At 40.0% G+C, this 21852-nt stretch overlaps 1 protein-coding gene across 5 annotated transcripts in view; it reads left to right on the top strand.

The window, feature by feature from the left end:
* The first annotated feature begins 2514 nt into the window (after window positions 1-2514).
* LOC149238050 (ribosomal protein S5 domain protein) overlaps window positions 2515-21852 on the top strand; it is a 150997-nt gene continuing 131659 nt past the window's right edge. Inside the window, exon 1 of one of the 5 annotated variants that reach the window (XR_016246362.1) lies at window positions 2515-2997. Coding sequence is in view for 4 of the 5 variants with exons in the window: in XM_089372902.1 (XP_089229028.1) it covers window positions 2695-2997 (303 nt within the window). In the remaining variant the exon portion in view is untranslated. The remainder of the gene's footprint in view (window positions 2998-21852) is intronic. The other 4 variants (XM_089372902.1, XM_089372903.1, XM_089372901.1 and 1 more) reach the window with 4 other exon arrangements.

Below are 21852 nucleotides of genomic sequence, written 5' to 3'. Positions count from 1 at the left end.
TGTGTGAAGTTAGGGCTTCTATTTATTTATTCTTTGATAATCAATGTCATTATTAATTAGGGAAGAGCTTTGTATTGACTTCCCTTCATTAGACTTAATGGAAATATGTTGATTGACTTGTTAATAGTCAACACAATTCTATAATATGATTGTTTATTATACATTTTTAATTTAAGTGTGGTTTCTAAAGTAGAATAGTTGCAACAATCCTCCAATTTGTTGCTTCATTACATTTAGTTGTATAAGTTTAAATGTTAATGATTTACTTAGTTATTGATATAAAGAGTGACAATTAATTATGTTTGTGTCATAATTATTTGTAATATTCTATTTATTAAACATATGGTTATGGAAAAGGCTCCTTAAATATCCAAGTGCATGGTTAAGCCATTGTGCACCTAAAAAGTCACATCGAAATATAATATTATTATGTTCGTGAGCATATGGAAAGCTACATTGAAGTATAATATTATTATGTTCGTGAGCATATGGAAAGGTAGAACTTGTTTTATCATAATTCTATGAAACATTGTGAATAATCACTAATGTTATGGAGATTTATCTTACTTAAACACTCACAGGTTACACAATTGCAAATTTAAATTGAGGAGTGTCAAAGATTATACATTATACTATATATAAATATGTAAAGAAAGAAAAAATATAATCAATGAAATTAGAAACAAAGAAAAAAGTCTTACTCATAAGAATAACCTTCTTCTTTATTGTATAAAGTCTCATAAAAATGATTTTGATATATATATCGAACAAATATTTGTATACACATACTCTCACAATGCTACATCCAACATTTTTCATAATTTCTTTTAACATTTACATCTACAAACTCTAACACACACGCACACCAAAAAAAGTAACCCTTAAATATCTATAAAACACACATTTACATTAACACATATTCCTATAACCACGCACACAAACTTTCACAATTTCTATACTTAAATATACTTATGCATGCAATAGAGTCCACGAAAAGCAAACATTTTTGTGCATATATGGGCATCAATGGGGTGGAATAACAAACATCCCCCTTCACCAACTGAATCTTTATTGATAACATAATTTGTTTATATTGACTTGTTGTGTTGTAGATTGAGGGATAAGTGTTCCCTTGGAGTGGGACCTTATGTCTTTAGATGTTTTGGCCCTTCCCAATTCACAAGTTATTGCCATTATTGCCTTGTGAGTTAGCTCCATCCAAATTTTAATTTAAAAATATATTACTATTATTATTAGCCCATTACGCTGCGCTGGTGGATGTCCCACACTAGAAAGCATTTGTTAATCAATATTGAGGTTTTGCCCAAGTTTGAAACTTAGCCTACCTAGTATGCTTGTGGATAGTTGCATTAGGCTCAAAAGTACAAAATAATGCCTTGCATTAGGCTCAAATGTACAAAATAATGCCTTGCACTATGCTCAAAAGTATAAAAATAATACCTTTGATTCGACTCTAAACCTTTTCGATAATTGCACCTAGAGGCGTCTCCAACCCAATATGGTAAATATGTTGTAACGTAATACAATTATAATGTAATGTAAACATTTTAACTCGTTCAAAATAAAAATAAAAATAAAAACAAAATAAAAAATATCCCTATAAAAATAAATGAGACCATGGTATTGAGAACTCATGGTATTCATGTGGAATATACTTTATTTAAAGGAGGAAATTAAATAAGCCTAGATCCATCTTAATAGATCTACAAAGCACATAGAGAGATCAAATCTCTTAGACATGTAAACCTCTTTTAAGTTTGAAAAGAGATTTGATAACTCTAAGCCAATAAAATGGATGTAAGTCCCACATGAGTCCAGTATATCAAATATTACATAGTCTAACTGATTTTTTTCCTTGAAAATCCTAGAAATTCCGGCAATATTTTGATAAAATTGCGTAGGAATTTTTGTAAATCTAGATTATAGCTATCAAATTTCAAGATTTTAGTTACCGAGAGGGTTTTGATAAGTTTTTGATGTTATCTATTTTCACTATTAAAAACATGGTTCAATCACTTCTACTGCGAAATTTCTTAATTTTTTTTACCAGATTCTGGTCACTTTTTGTTGTCATAGCAATTGGCAATTCCTTAGCCTCAATAATGGATTCCTCAAATAAAATGACTCCTCAAATATTTAACTATTTGATAAATTAATTAAAATGAATGTGAGACCTGAGATTAATCAAGCATATCAAATATTTAAACGTTTGAATTTGTGAGACCCTTAACGTCATATACATCGCATTTTATCTCAGTTCAATAGACGACTCCTCAATCCCGGAGTTAAAATGGATTTGAAACCCGAGATTAATCAAGCATATCAAATATTTAAATGTTTGAATTTTGTGATATCTTTAGCCTCGTATACATGCCATCCCGTTTTATCACGGCAACTTTTATTTCTTACTCCATAAAAAAGTTAATGTAGTCTGATATACAAGGGGAATAGCAGTTTCCTTGGTTGAGAAAAATATAAATGCAAGGAAAATATAAATGCAAGGAAACTACTGTTTCCTTAACATGTCAGACTGCATTAACTTTTCTATGGGGTAAGAAATAGAAATTGCTTTTATCACAGGGCAAGAGGGGCCGTTGTTTCCGTTTCACAATCCATTTTATTCTATTATGTAGACCATCAATTCCCTGCAAACAAATTTTCTGACGGATTCTGATGGAATGCTGCTCTGCTTCCTTGTTCCCTATTCTCCATACCCTTTTCCGTACATCATTTGTTGGTACCAGTCTTGAGCAAAGGCTACATTCCTTCATGCGCTTGTCGTCTCGCCACGGCGCCTTACTATCCACAGCAGCAGGATCAAAACCTCCGACCTGCCAAATGCAGCCTCAGAATGGAGAAATTTATACCACTCTCCAACATAAAGTCTCTTCCGAATTGGAAGTGAAACGAAGCAAATTCATTGCTGTGGCAGCTCCCATCTATGACGAAAAAGGTGCACGTGCTTTCTTGTCCGAGGTATTTTGGCCTTCATATTCCAGTGCTTCTTGTTTCACAACTTGTTTCACAAGAGTTTCTGTGCTTTTTGTTAAATGTGATGTTTCGTTTTTCGTATATATTTCTGAATTTATTATGTTGTCACGGCTTCCGCATGTTGAAACATGATGAACTCCAAAATTCACGTTCAAGCTTTTAAGATATGTAGAATATTTGCCTGAAGCAGATGAATTCAGTGTGAATTTTTGTTTAATCCAGGATTCCACCCTGCCTGTCAATTAAAGCCTTTGTTGAGGGTTTGTTAGGCGGTATTGGCTGACGAGTTAACTAGTCCAATTTATTGTACTATTCAAAATTTCTTACTCCTATTTATGTATCCTAATTTTATTTTTTTAACTGTATCCCTCTCATTAGAATGAGGCTAAGGTGCTCAATATCCTGAGCTTTAGTATTGCAGGAACCATAGCATTTTTCAGTTCGGTTACCTTCGGCTAAGCAGCATGAGTAGGAATATTCCCAATTTCTTTTTAACACGGTCTTTCTCCGACGATGGTGAGGTTAATGCACCCAGATTAGCATTGTGGTGAACCATTAGCGCCATTCAATTCTGTTACCTTCAGCTAAGCAGCTATGAGTGGGGTATCGTGGACTCTTCTTATCATAATGAGATTAACATGCCCGGATTTATCATTGCAGGGAACCATGACCACCATTCAATTTAGTCTTCTGCCAGGATTTGCACCGCACCTGGTCACAACTGCTGTTGCATGTGCTGTCAGACAAGCACAAGTATAAGCACTAGCTTGCCACTTGGTGATACTTGAACTCGCGTAGAGGCTATATTAACTACCTATTTTCACTTACCTGTCAAGCTGTTGTTGATATGTATCCTAATTTTATACCGGGTATGTCTATCAATGTTGGGAGTTTCGACAATTCTGTATTTCGCATATGCAAGCAAAATCCACCTTTCTCATATTGATGCTAAACAGTAAATGGTATTGTCATTGGATGATGTTCCCATTGAATTAAAAGTTGACTTACAATCACTACCCCAATGCTTAGACATAGGTTTAATAGGCAACAATTGATTTAGTAATGCACAACCATGCACAATATACCATGTGGGTCTAAGAGGCAATTGCCTCATGGTTGTTGTACAATCCCTACAATTCCTTGCTATTAGAATGCTTCCAGGCATTGACATGAAATGCATTTGTTTTTTATGGAAGAGATTTTGGGCAATGGCAAGCATTGTACACATGGACTTGTGAAAGCAAATCTACGTGGTTGTGACCAAGGAATCCCGCCTTCCAAATTTGCCCAGGGATTGAAACTAGCTCCATTTATTTGAGTTGACTCTTCCAGAGGCAAATCGAGTTATTAGGGGCAAGCATGTCACAAGCAGGAATTGAACTTGTATGTGATCGCTAACAACACCCAATTTCAACAACCCATTCTAGACTCCATTGATTGGCATGAAATGGTTGACTATCAACTAGTTTGCAATAGTATTTTTGTTGTTTGCCACAATAGCCATTGCTTGCTAAAGGGCATTCACTTTTTCCTATAATACTCGACAAATTCATAACTTGGACTGTGGAAGTTTGATTTGTGCCCTTCTATTATGGAGGGGGCTAGGTTTAAAAAGAGAACCCAAATAGTAGTTTGCCTTAGTTGTGTGTGAGAACATAAGAAATGCATTGATCCCCCCCAAAAAAAGATACTAATATATGTTTGTGTAATGTTCCGGGGAAATTAATTGCCTAAGGGACAAAATAGCATATCAATCCCCATAAGCTACAGTCCTCAATAAAGGGGAAAACCACAAAATACCCAATGTCTGGGTGAATTTTGGGGCAGCTGGGCGAAGAAACCCAAAATTGGGGTTTGGAGTAAAGTTTACTTAATCAATTAAGAAGAAGAGACCCCTCTAGGGAATCTATAAATAAAAGAGGGATGAATTCATTTTAGAGCATCATGGTGGATCAATTGATTTGTTTCTTGAGCATTAGCTCTGAGGGTTTTAAGACCCCTTTTATTCTCATCAATTTCGGTGGTGAAATATTCCACCCTAGTTGACATCATTCTATCTTTTCTCTCTGTTCTTGCACATAAAAAAAACTCTCTGGAGAAGCAACAAAATTCTGTGGTTTTTGATCATTGTTTGACACAAGAATACTGATCTGAAAAGGCAACAAATCTCTTTTTTAATTCCTGGTTCTGCAATAGGTCTACAATCTGGAAGCAACAGAGGTTTCTTTGTTTCCTGAACTTGTTTTGGCACAGATTATTGAAGGGGACTTTTGTTCTAGAATCGTTAGCAAGTCAAGTGAATATGTTCTAGGCAACGTTCATCTCCAACAATCAATTTGAATTCAACTGTAAGGAACAATGGGTGTTTGGGGTCAGAATCATAGTGGAGCTTATGGCCAATTGTTCCTGAAGTCACACAAATCTACTCTGTGATATTAGATAATTCTCTGAGGGAGACACATAGCTTGAGGACAGGGCGAAATTTCTGTAACAAATCTGCATGGTCCAGTAGCTGCCAAAACCATTCGAAAGGATCAGAAAACCTAACATCCTATAGGGCTGAGCCACCCTAAGCATCTTGGGAGGCACTGGACTGTGGTTTTCTGAAGGAGCAGAAGTGCCTAAGACAAGCAGGGATGGAACAAAGTGTGGAGCCCTCACGGAAGGTGGAGCCAGGGCTTGAGGCATTGAGTCAAGCTGACACACAGCCTGGAGTTAGGTGCAAACCTTGATCTAGTTTATGGGAGAAGTGTGAATATCCTATTATCGGAACAGACCTGAAAATTACAGTAACTAGGGCAGGACTGAAGCAACAGGTCTAAGGCAAGCTAGGGTATTTTGGTTTTTTTTTTTTCTTGTATCAAGTCGGATCACTATCGTATTGATTTGTTTCATTAGGTGTTGAGTGGATTACATTGGGCACATTCTCCTGTTGAATTTCAAACTTGAGAATTATATTGGACTGGTTAATCTAGCGGACACTGTTGGCTAATCTGTAATGTTGTTCTATAATGTGGACTGTGGATGTTAAAGTGTATAATTGCTTTAGAGTGTTTCTTGTGAATGGAAATGAAAATTGTTGAATAAAATAGAAATTGATTTGATTAGATACCCTAGAGAAGAAAAACTGTTGCTATAGGATAAAATCCTAGGGCAAAATTACCCTAGTACACTACAGTGGTATTAGAGCATAAATCCTGCCAGCCTGGATGGTAATTAAAAATGGAACCACCGAAAACAAATTTTTGGCAAAGGTATGCAGAGTCTTGGAGAAATCTGGAAGAGTAGCAAGCAGAGACTTTAAGGAAGATGGAAAAGCAGCGAGCAGAAAACATCAACAGGCTGCAACAATGGAACAGAAGATTAGAAGAATATAACAAAATGCCACAATATCTAAGAAAGAAAAATGGAACGACTTCTGGCATAATGGCCAAGAAAACAAAGCAAGCGACACTGATCATGAGCCCAGGCCTGAAAAATAAAGTGTAAGGAAATTTGAAGCAAAGACCAACGCATGGACATGGTTGCATCCCCCTAAAGAGGAGGTTGGCAATCAACCAGACTTATTTGAAAGAAATGAAGATGTGATTGATGAACAACTGTGGAACAAAGATCAGGATTGTCGACCAGAAAATCCAAAAGAAAAAGTTGGGAATGAGGCATTTGTCCAGGATACCATGACAGATTCAATGGAACTCAGAGCAAAGCAGGATACGAGCTATATTGAAGCAGAATGCCAACCTTTGGAATATTTTCCCTCCTACGCTAAAAATATTTCCAAGTGTCAATCTGAGAAAGACATTCTATCAAATTTCCCACAAGATAGAAATGATTTTGCAAAGAATAGATGTAATGGCAAAGGTCAAACCTTCCGAGACATTCATGTTTTACAAACCTTTCCATGTGAAAGTTCTGTCACTCATCTGAACAACTCCATACAAGGAACATAAATGAGTTGCATGAATGGTCCAAGCACTTCTAATTTTCTGTTGCAAGAAGAAAGGAAGTGCACACCACAAGAAGTGAGAGCAAAGGTTGCTTCCACCTCCTGTCACAAGCAAGTGGCCTCTAGCTATCGGAATGTATCGGGTTGGCAAAGCTCAACTGAGATAGAACAAACGTTCACGAAACTAGGAGATGATGATGATATCTTGCAGAGCATTGATATTGATCAGATTGTTTCCATACACTATCAATTAAGCACAAACCATAGTGTCACTTTTGCCGGTACTAGAAAACAATTATATTTTATGGAAACTTGTGTGCATGGTTCAAGCAATCCGATACAAGATGAAGAAAATTATATTTGCAGTCATGGTGTGCAGGTAACTCTCTGTGCAGAAGCAACAATGCATTTATGGAAGATGAAAAAGGTAGAAGGTATGGAAACGAATCTGAATGAAGATGATATCATCGATAGTGGAGTTGATTGGTTGAGCTGCTTTCCAGAAACAACTACTACTTTAGAATGCCTTAGTTTTGAATGTTTGGAGGACCCGATAAACATTGATGCACTTGAAAAATGGGGGGCATGTTGCTCATCTCTAAAAGAACTGAGGCTGAATAGAACTATCTCTATAGTACAGTTGCATCGACTCATGTTGAGAGCTCTACAACTTAACCTTTAGGAACAAGCTGTTTCTCCTATGATTTTAGAGCAAGTAACAACTCTTCATGGTGCTTGCAACAATTGCAAGTCACTTCAGTATTTGTCAGGATTTTGGGAAGTTATTCTTGAGTATCTGCCAACAATCTATTCTGTTTGCAATAACTTAATGGAGCTGAACTTCAACGATGCTGTTATGGGTAGCAGGGAGTTGGAGAAGATTGTTTGCAATTGCCCAAAATTGTAGCATCTTTCGGTTTTAGACCCAGTGGAAGATGATCTTATTGACAAAGAGGCTGCCCCCCTGTAAATAAGACTAAAGATGTGGTAGATAGAGAAGACAATGGTATGTTATAGCAAAAAGTTAAAAATATCAGCGTGAATATGAAAACTGAGAAGCAAGTGCAGAATAAATTTGTTGATAATGTTACATCTTGCTCACAACTTGGGAAAAATGAGATGAATGTTGAATACGAAAACCAAAACAGAGGCCAGTTAGAGAGTTTCGTATCAATTGAAAGACAACATCAAGGTACAACTAGACAATCCAATAGTCAATTTGCAAAAAGGGACCAAGCTTGGACTGACGTTGATGACAAATCAAAGGCGAAAAGAAGGAAGAATGATGAAGGTCGTGCACCCATGCAACATTGCCTTTACTGGTCCTCTATGAATCAATACTATGAAGAAGACCCTTTACTCTGCCGTGTGAAGCCACCTCTGTTCATCAAATTTGTAGTTTTCCGCTTCAGTACAACGGAGAAAAATGAAATTCTGGATATTGACACCTCCATCAACTGGCTGATCCATGACCTTAAGAGTTGGAAATTCGGCAGAATCTACCTGCCAAATACTTGGTGGTTTGCAGGGGAGGAAGACAAAGGGGAGAAGCTTAACAGGGTGGTCATGCAACTCTCCACCCTAGCTGATGTATATGTTAATGATGTGTTTGGCTCATGGCAGCCTCATTGTTCCACAAACCATATTATGAAATACCTTCCCTCATATGCAGGACTATGCATGCAGGGCGAACTTCATCATGTGCAACCTGTCTTGAATTCCAACAAACCGTTTGTTACAGTTGTTGCTGGACCAAAGTATGATACTAAGACGTCCATTAAAATAGTTATACGAGAAAGTTGATAATTTGGTTCTGGGTGGTCTCATTTACAATACTTATCTATGTGCTAGATATGGAATTAAAACTGTTGGTGTTGAGGAATCAGATATTGAACTCACAAAAGAGCTTGTAGAACAGGATAAGGCAATGTTATCAGAACCGGACCGATCATTGAACCAGTGAACCCCCTAGACCAAGTACCGGCAAAAAAACCGGACCAAAAAACCGGTCAACCAAAAACACATAAAATATTCAAATTTCAAAGAAAACCACATATATTCATGTGCATCCATCTTAATCCAAACCATTTATACACAAATAAGCAAAAGTTATCATTTACAAAGCATGTAAGTGTGCACGTAACCAAAATAACACTGAGTGCAATCCATCTTTGAACCAAAATTACATCAAAAGACAAGACCTAGATGAGCTCTAGCATCCAACAAAATTATGCTACAACAAATACCTACATATCATCAAAATATTTGCCTATATTGGGATCTTCGTCATCAATATCACCATCTAAGCATTAAAATAAGATAAAAAATGCTTAGCATGTCAATTCAAGATTTTGTTTGAGTGATGGGTACATTTTTAGTAGGATCATGATAGAGGAGTTGTTAATTTTAGGTATGTTCTATGCTTAGAGCAATTTATTTCAATTTTCACAGTTAGCTCAATATCTTTTCCAGATTAGCAATCACATCAGCATTAAAATAAACTGCAGATAGAACATAAACATAAATCGCAGAAGACAAGCCAAGACAAGAGGACACAAGATGTGGCGCTAGCTAGGGACAAACCCCAATGTGGGGAAACCCTTGATCAATTCTTCTTATATGTTCTTTAATAGTTCAACAGAGAGAGAGAGATAGTACATTTACAATAGAAGTCAACACTTTGAATTATCTAGATAAGAGAATAGATCATCTCTAAGAAGATGATACATGAGATCAGTTGAAGACATGATGCTTCAACTGATTCTCCAAGGTGACTCCTTCTCCTATCATTGTGCTGCATCTCGTCGTCACGCTGCACCTCACTGCACCATGCTGCACCCATCATCACAATGCTGGACCTTATGACCATGTTGTACACATCATACTGCTGCATCTTATGCTGCATTGTTGTCCCAGTGTTTAGCACTGTTGTACCTTGTGCCACTGCAGCACTATGCTGTCACCCATGTGCTTGTTGCAACAAGTACCATACTGCTGTACCAATGTGCTTGCAGCGCTATGCTTGCTGCACCTTGTTGTTGTTGCTATCCCATGTACCATACTATTGCAGCACCATGAACTTGCTGCACTAAATACTAGATGTCCCATGTATCTCTGCTGCACAATGTCACAATGTCATTGATCATTGTGCTGTCCCAACAAGCTGTTGTCCCATCATTGTGCTATCCAATGAGTTTGCAGCACCATGTCCCTTTGCTGCCATGTCACAATGTCATTGCTGTCCATGCATCTTTGCAACACTATGTAGCCTTGTTATCCATGCATCTTTGCAGCGCTTATGTAGCCTTGTTGTCCATGCATCTTTGCAGCACTATCTAGCCTTGCTGTCCATGCATCTTTGCAACACTTATGTAGCCTTGTTGTCCATGCATCTTTGCAGCACTATCTAGCCTTGCTGTCCATGCATCTTTGCAACACTTATGTAGCCTTGTTGTCCATGCATCTTTGCAGCTCTAAACCGTACCTAGAAACAACGTTTAGGGCTGCCTTTAGGACAACATTTAGGGCTGCCTTAGAACAACGTTTAGGGCTGCCTTTAGGACAGCATTAGGGCTGCCTTAGAACAATGTTTAGGGCTGCCTTTAGGATAGCGTTAGGGCTGCCTTAGAACAACGTTTAGGGCTGTCTTCTTTGCTGCGGCTAGGGAAACCTCTTTTCATCCAACGTCTAGGGCTTCCAATCCTAGATTTCTCTTCCACTAAAACCCAAGACAAGTGGAGAGAAATCAATATAGAAGTGTGTGTAGAAATGACTATCAAGTCATCTCCTTTTATACTAAAACGTTGAGCACATGTGGGGTTTACTTGGTTGCAGGCCGACCTTGACGAATTGTCTTATAAGACAAATAAATTCATAACTCCATGAATACTTATCGGAATCAGATGATCTTTAGATCAATCCTACACCTCTCGATGAGAGGAGTCCAAGAAAAATATCAGTTGGCATAAATAAAATGACCCACATGGAGTTTGGCCCTAGTTGCCAATTTTAACACTCCCTCTCAACTAGGGAGAACTCCATCCGCTGATCCATTTGTCCGATTGTACTATCTCTGCCATTAGTGCCTCGCACTACTCTACTCTACTTTGCTCTACTCTGCTCTGCTTTGTTGAGCTCTACTCTGCTGAACCATGAAGAAGAAGAATTGATCGAGAATGTCTCATACCATTCTCTACTGACCCGAAGTCAGTTCCATATGAAGAGGGTGTGTCATACCACTCTTACTGACCCGAAGTCAGTTTCATTGATCCCAGATCAATATCACAAGAGAGTGTCTCAAACCACTCATATTGATCCCAGATTAGTTTCATTGATCCCAGATCAATGGAGGTCATCCTAGCATAAGGAGTACGGTAGATACAACGATGCGTCCATCGATAGTACTACTAATGGTCCCTAACCCCATTTCCCTATTCATTGATCAGATGAGAGGTACTTCCCATGAGTCCCAGACTACATGGGTAGGATGCCTCGACAAGAGAACTAATCATCCTGTCCACATGAGAACGAATCATCCTATCCCACAGTCGCCATGGGAGAACTAATCATCCCGACCCACAGGAGAACTAATCATTCTGTTCCACATTCACCACGGGAGAACTAATCATCCCAACCCACAGGAGAACTAATCATCCTGTTCCACAGTCGCCACGGGATATCACAGGGAAGGCTGAGCCATTCACCCTGTACACAACGCACCATTAGGGGAGGGTGAGTTGCCCTATGGTCGCGTGTTGCTCTAGTAAGTACCCCAAGCCCCTCGGAGCTCCCAGAGCTCAATGCATGCAGCACGCAGGACCCTTATAAGAAGGTCTCTCAATGACTCCAAGTTGTTCGGGAAAGTCATAGATTTACCTTTCCTCGGGGCTTTGACAAAAAGTTTGCGACTTGTACATCAGTCTCAATGTGATGGAGCCTCCTCGCTCATCGACTTACCATATCCCAGATAAGGTAGTATCTGATGTCTATCTGCTGGAGTAATCATCGAATATGGGATTCCTCAACAATCGAATCCCCCTTGGTTGTTATAGAGGATCACAATGGTATTCATCATGTGTACAAACAACTCACTGAAGAGCTTCCACAACCAGGCAGCCTCATTTGAGATCATACTCGTAGCTATGTATTCGGTCTCGGCGGTGCTTATAGCAACCGACTTCTGCTTCCTGCTCATCCATGATATTGAAGCAAAATCCAAAGAGAACTAGCACTGAGAAGTGCTCTAGTGATCCTCCACACTGCCTGCCCAGTCAGCATTCTAATAATGATGCAGCTTCATATTTTCGGCAGTGTATCTCAATCCATGAGAGATTGTGCCCTGAAGATATCTCAGAAGATTCTTGGCACCAATCTAGTGAGGCTCAATCAAACATGAGCTCACCATGCTAATTGCAAAACATATATTCGGACATAAGTTCACTAAGAACATCAATGCGAATGAGTTTATGAAACTCAGAGGCATTTCCCAAATCTGGTCCGGCATCACTACCATATAACTTCTGAAAGTTAAGATCCACGAGGTAGTCTCGGGATTGCAGTTTACTATTCCACATCCGGAATCCAACTCCCTCTTACTTTTGCTAATGAGAGGGTTTGCATCTATCAGAAATAGGTCGTCCTCAGAAAGTGATGGTATGAGAGGTCTATCATCCACAACCTTCGAGCAATGGTTTGGATCAGTACCACTCCTAGTGAATCTCAGCTTCATCAGATAGCTATCAATCCTCTCATACTACACCCGAGGTGTTATGCTTCAAGCCATAGAGGGCTTTCTTCCACCTGTATACATGAGATTCCCGATCATGAATCTCAAACTCCTTGGGTTGTTCCAAACCTATGGACCTGTTACATGAGAGGAATGGTCCCCTTGGAAGATTTTCTTTTGGTACATCTCGGACATGTACCTTCATGCTCTTCTTGAATTCAAGCATCCCTGTCACCATCTGACTCACATTGGGTAGGGCCCCATAATAAGTAGACCTCTAGTGCTATAGATGAGATGTGACAACTGACATGGTCTCCAATGGACCATCCTGCAACTTGATACAAATTTCCAACCCTGCACCCATGAGTAAAAGCATCTTAAAAAATTATATTTTGAAACATGTACCTTTTCATCGATGAATGCCACCCTGAAACCTTTGACTCCCATTGCCGAAATGGACACCAGGTTCTTCTTGCGATCAGGTACATAAAGAGATTCTTGTAAATGAATCGAGTTACCCTCATTCAATCTAGGGGTAACATTCCCTACACCCTTTTCGGGATAGGTGGCGTTGGCTCCAAGTATAATCCCACGATTGCTTCCATCTCTACTAAATTAGAGATCACCCTTCTATCCGATGAAGTGCCTTGAAGCACTACAATCAATAAGCTAGATTCCCAAAGAATCTGAAGGAGAGGGCCAATACAAGATAACGCTTCTTTATCTTATCAGAAACAACATTTGATTCTTCATACCTGGGGTTCCTTGCTTTTTTGAAGATTTGCCTGTTTCCTTGATGACTTGCATTACCTGTCATTCCTCTGATCATTGAAGATGTCCTTGGAATGATTGTTATCCTCATCAAGTGATTTGTCCCTACCATTCGGACACTCCTTCGCATAATGGCCGGACTTATTACTACCAAGGCATCTGCCTTCTCTTCCACCCTTAGATCCAGACTTCCCATTGAAGTGATCTTTAGGTGGGCCATTAGAAGCTTCCGCTGCGCCATTCTGATAATATTCTCTGCTTCGACTTCACCCTTGGCGAATTTGAAGAGGGATGAGGAATCCATTGATCCTTTTGTCCTTTCCCAACTGTCTTTGGTGATTGCTCTTTCACTCTTGCTTGGGCTTTGCCTTCACCTCAGCTCTGATACCATGTTAATTTTAGGTATGTTCTATGCTTAGAGCAATTTATTTCAATTTTCATAGTTAGCTCAATACCTTTTCTAGATTAGCAATCACATCAACATTAAAATAAACTGCAGATAGAACATAAACATAAATCGCAGAAGACAAGCCAAGACAAGAGGACACAAGATGTGGCGCTAGCCAGGGACAAACCCCAATGTGGGGAAACCCTTGATCAATTCTTCTTATATGTTCTTCAATAGTTTAGCACAAAGAGAGAGATAGTACATTTACAACAGAAGTCAACACTTTGACTTATCTAGATAAGAGAATAGATCATCTCTAAGAAGATAATACATGAGATCAGTTGAAGACATGATGCTTCAATTGATTCTCCAAGGTGACTCCTTCACCTATCATTGTGCTGCATCTCGTCGTCACGCTGCACCTCACTGCACCATACTGCACCCATCATCACAATGCTGGACCTTATGGCCATGTTGTACACATCATATTGCTGCACCTTATGCTGCATTGTTTGCCAGTGTTTAGCACTGTTGTACCTTGTGCCACTGCAGCACCATGCTATCACCCATGTGCTTGCTGCACCAAGTACCATATTGCTGTCCCAATGTGCTTGCAGCACTATGCTTGCTGCACCTTGTTGTTGTTGTTGTCTCATGTACCATACTATTGCAGCACCATGAACTTGCTGCACTAAATACTAGATGTCCCATGTATCTCTGCTGCACAATGTCACAATGTCATTGATCATTGTGCTGTCCCATCATTGTGTTGTCCAATGATTTTGCAGCACCATGTACCTTTGTTGCCATGTGACAATGTCATTGCTGTCCATGCATCTTTGCAGCACTATGTAGCCTTGTTGTCCATGCATCTTTGCAGCACTATCTAGTCTTGTTGTACATGCATCTTTGCAACACTTATGTAGCCTTGTTGTCCATGCATCTTTGCAGCTCTAAACCGTACCTAGAAACAACGTTTAGGGCTGCCTTTAGGACAACATTTAGGGCTGCCTTAGAACAATGTTTAGGGCTGCCTTTAGGACAGCATTTAGGGCTGCCTTAGAACAACGTTTAGGGCTGCCTTTAGGACAACATTTAGGGCTGCCTTAGAACAACGTTTAGGGCTGCCTTTAGGACGACATTAGGGCTGCCTTAGAACAATGTTTAGGGCTGCCTTTAGGACGACATTAGGGCTGCCTTAGAACAACGTTTAGGGCTGCCTTTAGGATAGCGTTAGGGTTGCCTTAGAACAACGTTTAGGGCTGCCTTTAGGACAACGTTAGGGCTGCCTTTAGGATAACGTTAAGGCTGCCTTAGAACAACGTTTAGGGCTTCTTTGTTGCGGCTAAGGCAACCTCTTTTCCTCCAACATCTAGGGCTTCCACTCCTAGATTTCTCTTCCACTAAAACCCAAGACAAGTGGAGAGAAATCAAGATAGAAGTGTGTGTAGAAATGACTATCAAGTCATCTCCTTTTATACTAAAACGTTGAGCACACGTGGGGTCTATTTGGTTGCAGGCCGACCTTGACGAATTGTCTTATAAGACAAATAAATTCATAACTCCATGAATACTTATCGGAATCGGATGATATTTAGATCAATCCTACACCTCTCGATGAGAGGAGTCCAAGAAAAATATGAGCTGCCATAAATAAGATGACCCATGTGGAGTTTGGCCCTAGTGGCCAATTTTAACAGGAGTTCAACAATCAATGCCACTAACATCAAGGTGCATAGAGGGATTGGTGCTCTTGATTAAATGCTAGTTCAATACCCTCATACATGATAAAATCCAATAGAAACATTGTAATCCCCCCAATTTTGAAATCCTAACAAACTGTTAAGTTTGCTGGATTTTTAGTGAGATCCAAAATTCTACTTTCTCCATATGAAATCCAATGAGGCCGGAACCACTCTCAAACATCCCGAGTCATTTCATGGTAATGTTAAAAATTTAAGTAGAGGGATGAAAATGAAAGATAAAGGAGAACGTCACTTTTAAGAATTTAACATTACCATGAATTGTATAGAAATAGTAGGGCCATATGCTTGAATATTAGACATCTATTGTGGACTAGTGCCCAACTAAGACAAATTAAAAGAGAAAAAGCAAAACAAGACCCACTTGTTACGTTCTACACAGCTTTACCGTACCGAACCGACCGAAACGGTTGAAGTCACTAGTTCGAACCGATTTTTGCCTCAAAACAGTCAAACCGGTCTAGTATTGATAAAACTGATATGGACCCCATTTTTGTGTTTGGGGGCACAAGATGAGTCTCATGGGTCTCTTAGTGATAAAATAGCTTGGTTTTGCTCCAATGTTGAGCGCTGAGAGGATGGTGCTAGTCATCCCATGTCTCAAGGGTGAGGCAAACCTTTTATGAGCCTCAGATTAGCTGCTAAACTATGTATACACTATTAAGCTAGTTGGGGGCACACTGGTCCAAGTGAATCATCTCATGAATAATGTGGGGCAATGTACAAACAACTGTGGTGTTGAAGGTGCCCATGGAATGGAGTGATGCTCTGTAAGTAGTAGGAGTCCCATGGCTCTCAACGCTTCACTTGTAGGGTGTCATAATGCTCCTCTAGTGGACTTGGGCCCTAGTTAAGTTGCCCAACCCATGATGGAAACCACCTACCAGTCACACACAATGTCTTGTGCTGCATCTTCACCATTAGGTACAATTAATCATTAGTGCATTTAAGTGAACCAAATTTGTTAGTCAAGGGCAAATTGACACTTCATATGGGGCTTCCCTTCTAAATTCGAGGTTTTGATTTCGTAATAGTGTTACCTCCCTAAGTAGGAGTGGTTAATAAATGATCCTATTAGGCGTTCCTAGTCCCTAAGGGGAAAGACAGGTCCATAGTACATCCTTCATTCAATAGGTGGCATGTAATTAATGATGGAACAAATGGGGACAAAAGGGATCTCAAAGCTAGATGCAATGGGCCAAGGGATAACAATAATGAGGAAGTCCACATATTGAGTATACAGATGTAAGGAGGGAGCAATCATGGATGCATGAGTTGCCTTGGCCTTTGTTTTTCCACCCCTCTTTATTTGCCTTTTTCTTTCTTTTTCTTGAGTTTTTCTTTGTATCACTGCTCGATGCTGTAGGCACACCACCACTAAGGAATTGACACATCACCATCACATCATTAAGCCTTATGAAAGGCTAGATCACCATGAAAATACATGCCCTACTCTAACTCAAACTTAGGAAATAGTACACCTCAATAAGGGTACTAACATCATCAAATATACCTTACCCCTAGGTGATGTCTAACATTACCTTGTTATATCACCTAGAATAATCCCAACAAGGAAAAGTGTATCACCAAACCACACCACATCAACACTATAGGAAAGAGACATAAAACAAGTAGTAGCTCCAGTATGTCCTTGTTGCCTCAAAATCTAGCAAGTCTTGTAGAGGGTTTCCCTACAAAGCAATCATTAGACCAAGTGACAACAATAAGGTAGTAGCCCACTGCCACCATAACTACTACCCGCTACTCTTCATGGATTTTCACCAATGGGAGGACTCCCGATATATAGGTCACCTAAATGATATTCTAGGTTTTATAGGTATAAGGTGACATAAAAGGCTTCTAAGGGATGACACAACTTAGGAACAAGGCTCAAGCAAGGAAGAAGAGACAATCATGTGAAAATTTCTAAAACTGGAATCCTATTACAACAATTGGAAATTATTCTCCTAATTGTTAATTTTAAACAACAATTTATTTGCAATTTGCTACGACAAATATTGAATACAAAAATTTTAATCTACACAAATAAAACTGCGGAATTAATGGCGCTGGAAACTGAGAAAATACTAGCACACATACACACATAAATTAACACCATTATTTTTGGACAAATGTCCCTGGGAAAACTGGTGCAGCAGTGAGGGTTTTTGTTATTATGCAACAGTGAATTCTGAGTACAATCTATGGATGCCCCACTGACAATCCAATTACCAAGTATTTGACAGAAATAATTAGAGAGAAAAAATTCACTCACCTCACAAGCAATCTCGGCACTGACTTCTACAAAAATCTGGCCATCCAAACCCCAACGTGAGCCCTTCTAAGCCCTTTTGCGTTGCCTCTGCGCTGTCTCTCACACGTGTGGCTCGATTCCGCCCCTGATCAAGCCGTCTAGCCTGCCTCTGCTGCTGCAAGTGACTCTTCGGCCTTCTGGAAGACTTTCCTGGCCTCTGGATACTGAATTGACCTCCTCCTTAGCTAAATCGAACTGCTCTGCGTCAGCCTCTGTGCAGTCTCTTGGTTGCTTCTGCCACTTGCTACTGCCTGTCCGGATCTGGAAAAATTCCTCCAGACTCACTGTCCCTACCCCTCACTCACTACTTCGATCTCTGGCTCTCCGACAGCTAAATGCTGCTACTTTGGAAATTGATCTACTAAGGAAATCAAATTTTTGGTTCTCTGGTGCATTCTCCATCACCACATCGATCCCTTCTTATGTCTTTTTGTTGGGACTCCAACGACCAAGATTAAATCTTAATCGATGGCTCAGATAATTTCTTGGTCGATTCGTGTGAGTTTCTATATAATTCGCACTTTGACTTAATTAATTTTGATTAATTAACCATATTCCCTAAGTTTATACTTAGGAAATTTTTAAAAACTGGTTAATAATCTAATTAAGTCATTTCTAGGTGGAATTTCCAAAAACGATTTCTGAGTTTTGGAGATCTCATGTATTCTAGCCTCTCCACCAAATTTCATGGCTAGAACACATCCGATGCTACAAACACTAACACTTCCTCTTAGCGAGGAATGTGTTCTAGTGCTGCACACCCTACCACAACACTCTGTCTCTGTACCGTCCTCTGTCACACTGCTGATGTCTGGTCGCTGCGAATGCTTGTCACTGCCCACCAACTATGGCGCAACCCTGATGCTACATCTGTGCTGCTGCTGATCCCGTTGAACTACTGCCAACACTGCATCTGCACTGCAACTTTGTTGCTGTTGCAACTGCAACATCTACAATTGAAAAACATCTAAAATATTGAATCATCTGTGATCAGTATCATGCATCTGTCACTTGAGCCTCTGAATGCTACTAGCCTCTGCACTCTCTCTGAAGAATCTACGCTGCTGCTGACTTTGCAGTCTGCACTATGCCACAATGCACTGCTGCCAACTCTGCACTGCGCTACCCAACATTTGACTGCAATTAGTCTGCAATTGTCACTCTAGTACTGACTGCATCTGCTGTCACTGATCCATCTTGCTACTGAATACTGTGGGCCCTCGTAGCCAAGTAAAGATCTATGAGGTGGACTCCTCAGTGAACCTTGCCCAAACTACGACTTTGATCTCTGATCTACTAATACTGTTGCTACTACTGCATTGTTGCTGCGACTACTGCAATAATGAGTCTGATGTCCCTAGATCTCGAAGTACTAGCTTCCATAGGGTTGCTCCCTTTGAAGCTAGACTCCTTTGAGTCTTGATCTCCCTACGGGAAATCTCTGTGCTCCCTCTTGGCAACTTGCACTATCCTCTTGCACTAGAAACTAGACTGTGAAGTTATGTGTTGCGAATCTTCTTGTTGGAATTGCACCTACATGGTGCAACTGGGCAATTCACACTGCCTGTGTTACTGCATCTATCTCTGCAACTGTCTCACGTGTACTGAATGTAACTAGATCTGCAACTGTCATCTAAATGATTGACAGTGTTTGTTGACACTGAATCTGCTACTATAATACTGTGGGCTCCTGTAGCAAAGGTGATGGTCCTGTTGCAACAATCTGGAATTGATCTAATTGATCTCCTTGCTACTTTTGCACTGGACCCTGTCCATTCTGGCACACTGGAATATCAAGCTCCTCCTCCTCCTGGATCTCGTGCCTCACTGCCTCCTTTTGAGCCTTGTCCCTTATTGGGACCTTTCTTCACTTTACAACTCACACTAGACAACTTGCACTTCCTTTGACACCTGTCTCCGACAACTGGAAGTCGATTTGCTGCTTAGATCTGCATTCTGGCTAACTCGCACGACCTCCTTTGGCAATCTCATACAACCATCTATGCAAAGCTGCAAAATCTGTGAAACTCAAAATTGGCGAAAATAAACCCGAAAATCTCCCTGTTTCCTGTTGCTTGGCTGTTGAATTTGCTACTTGCACTCCCTTCTGGAGTGAGAAGATTTGCTCACAACTACTGCCAATCTGCAACTGGAAAAATTAGATCTCTAAATCTCAGGCTCCCCTGAGAGAAATTTCCTTTGTGTGTGTGTGCTTTTCTCTCCCACTGGACGCAGATTCTGCTTCTGCAACCTGCCACAAAACCCTTCTGCGTCCAGCCAAGGAATCTGTTGAGCGAAAATATGAGCTGCAACTGCTTTCGCTGACTGCTAGGATCACTAATCTGGGCAACTCGATTTTTCTGCCACCTTGCAATTGAAAATTGAACTGCTGCCCAAGCAACTCAGCCTGCCTATCAATGAACTGCTCTGCCTCAACAACTTTGGCCTGTTGCTCCATCTGAGCAACAAAATTCTTCCTTCGCTTCTGAGCTTCCTGGCTTATCACTCACGCTCTGATACCATGTGAAAATTCTTAAAACTGGAATCCTATTGCAGCAACTGGAAATTATTCTCCTAATTGTTAGTTTTATTTAACAATTTATTTGCAGTTTGCTACGACAAATACTGAATAAATCACACTGGAATCTAGACAAATAAAACTGCGGAATTAATAGCATTGGAAATTGAGAAAATACTAGCAGACACAGATAAATTGACACCGCTATTTTTGGACAAATGTCCCCGGAAAAACCCGACTTAGGAAAACCATTGCAGTAGTGAGGGTTTTTATTATTATGCAACAATGAATTCTGAGTACAATCTATGGATGCCCAGCTGGCAGTCCAATCAGCAAGTATCTGACAGAAATAATTAGAGAGAAAAAATTCTCTCACCTCACAAGCAATCCCGACATTGGCTTCTCCAAAAATTTGGTCCAAACCTCCGCGCAGTCTCTCACACGTGTGGCACGATTCTACCTCTGATCAAGCCATCTTGCCTTCCTCTGCTGCTGGAAGTGACTCTCCATCCTTCTGGAAGACTTTCCCGACCTCTGGATATTGAATCGACCTCCTCCTCAGCTAGATCGAGTTGCTTTGCGTCAGGCTCTGCGCTACTTTTGCGTGGATTACTTCTGCCACTTGTTGCTGCCTCTTCGAATCTAGAAAACTTCCTCCGGACTCACTGTCCCTGCCCCTCACTCATTGCTTCGATCTCTGGCTCTCCAACAATCAATCGACTACTGCTACTTTGGAAATCGATCTGCTAAGGAAATCAAATTTTAGGTTCTCTGGTCATTCTCCATCACCACATCGATCCCTTCTTATGTCTTTCTGTTGGTACTCCAACAACCAAGATTAAATCTTAATCGATGGCTTAGATAATTTCTGGATCGATTCATGTGAGTTTCTAGATAATTCGCACCTTGACTTAATTAATTTCGATTTAACCATATTCCTTAAGTTTAGATTTAGGAAATATTTAAAAACTAGTTAATAATCTAATTAGGTCATTTCTAGGTGGTATTTCTAGAAACGATTTTTGGTTTTTGGTGATCTCATGTATTCTAGCCTCTCCACCAAATTTCATGGCTAGAACACATTCGATGCTACAAAAACTAACAAATCACATCCCTTGGAGAGGCCAAAATAGGGCACGCTAGACCTAGAGTTTGAGTAATAGCGTGGAAAAATGAATGTCTTGAGGATAAGGTGTGAAGAAAAGGTTCCCAACTTTGAATACCAACAAGGCAAAGACACATGAAACCTTTAACAAGCACTCAAGTTGAAGCTTAACCAAGCTAGGGTTTCTCCTAGAGAGAGAAATTTTGGAGAAAAATGGAGAGATTAGCCACCAAGATGGATGATTTTGAGGCAACCACACCAAATCTTGATATTGAATCCTTCCAAACCCTAAAACTCCTCGTCTAGAGAA

This window comes from Pinus tabuliformis, chromosome 8 (genome assembly GCF_031772625.1).
Source record: "Pinus tabuliformis cultivar Carrire ecotype Pingquan chromosome 8, CPIR1, whole genome shotgun sequence".
Lineage (NCBI taxonomy): Eukaryota > Viridiplantae > Streptophyta > Pinopsida > Pinales > Pinaceae > Pinus > Pinus tabuliformis.
This window is presented reverse-complemented; position numbering and strand designations above follow the sequence as displayed.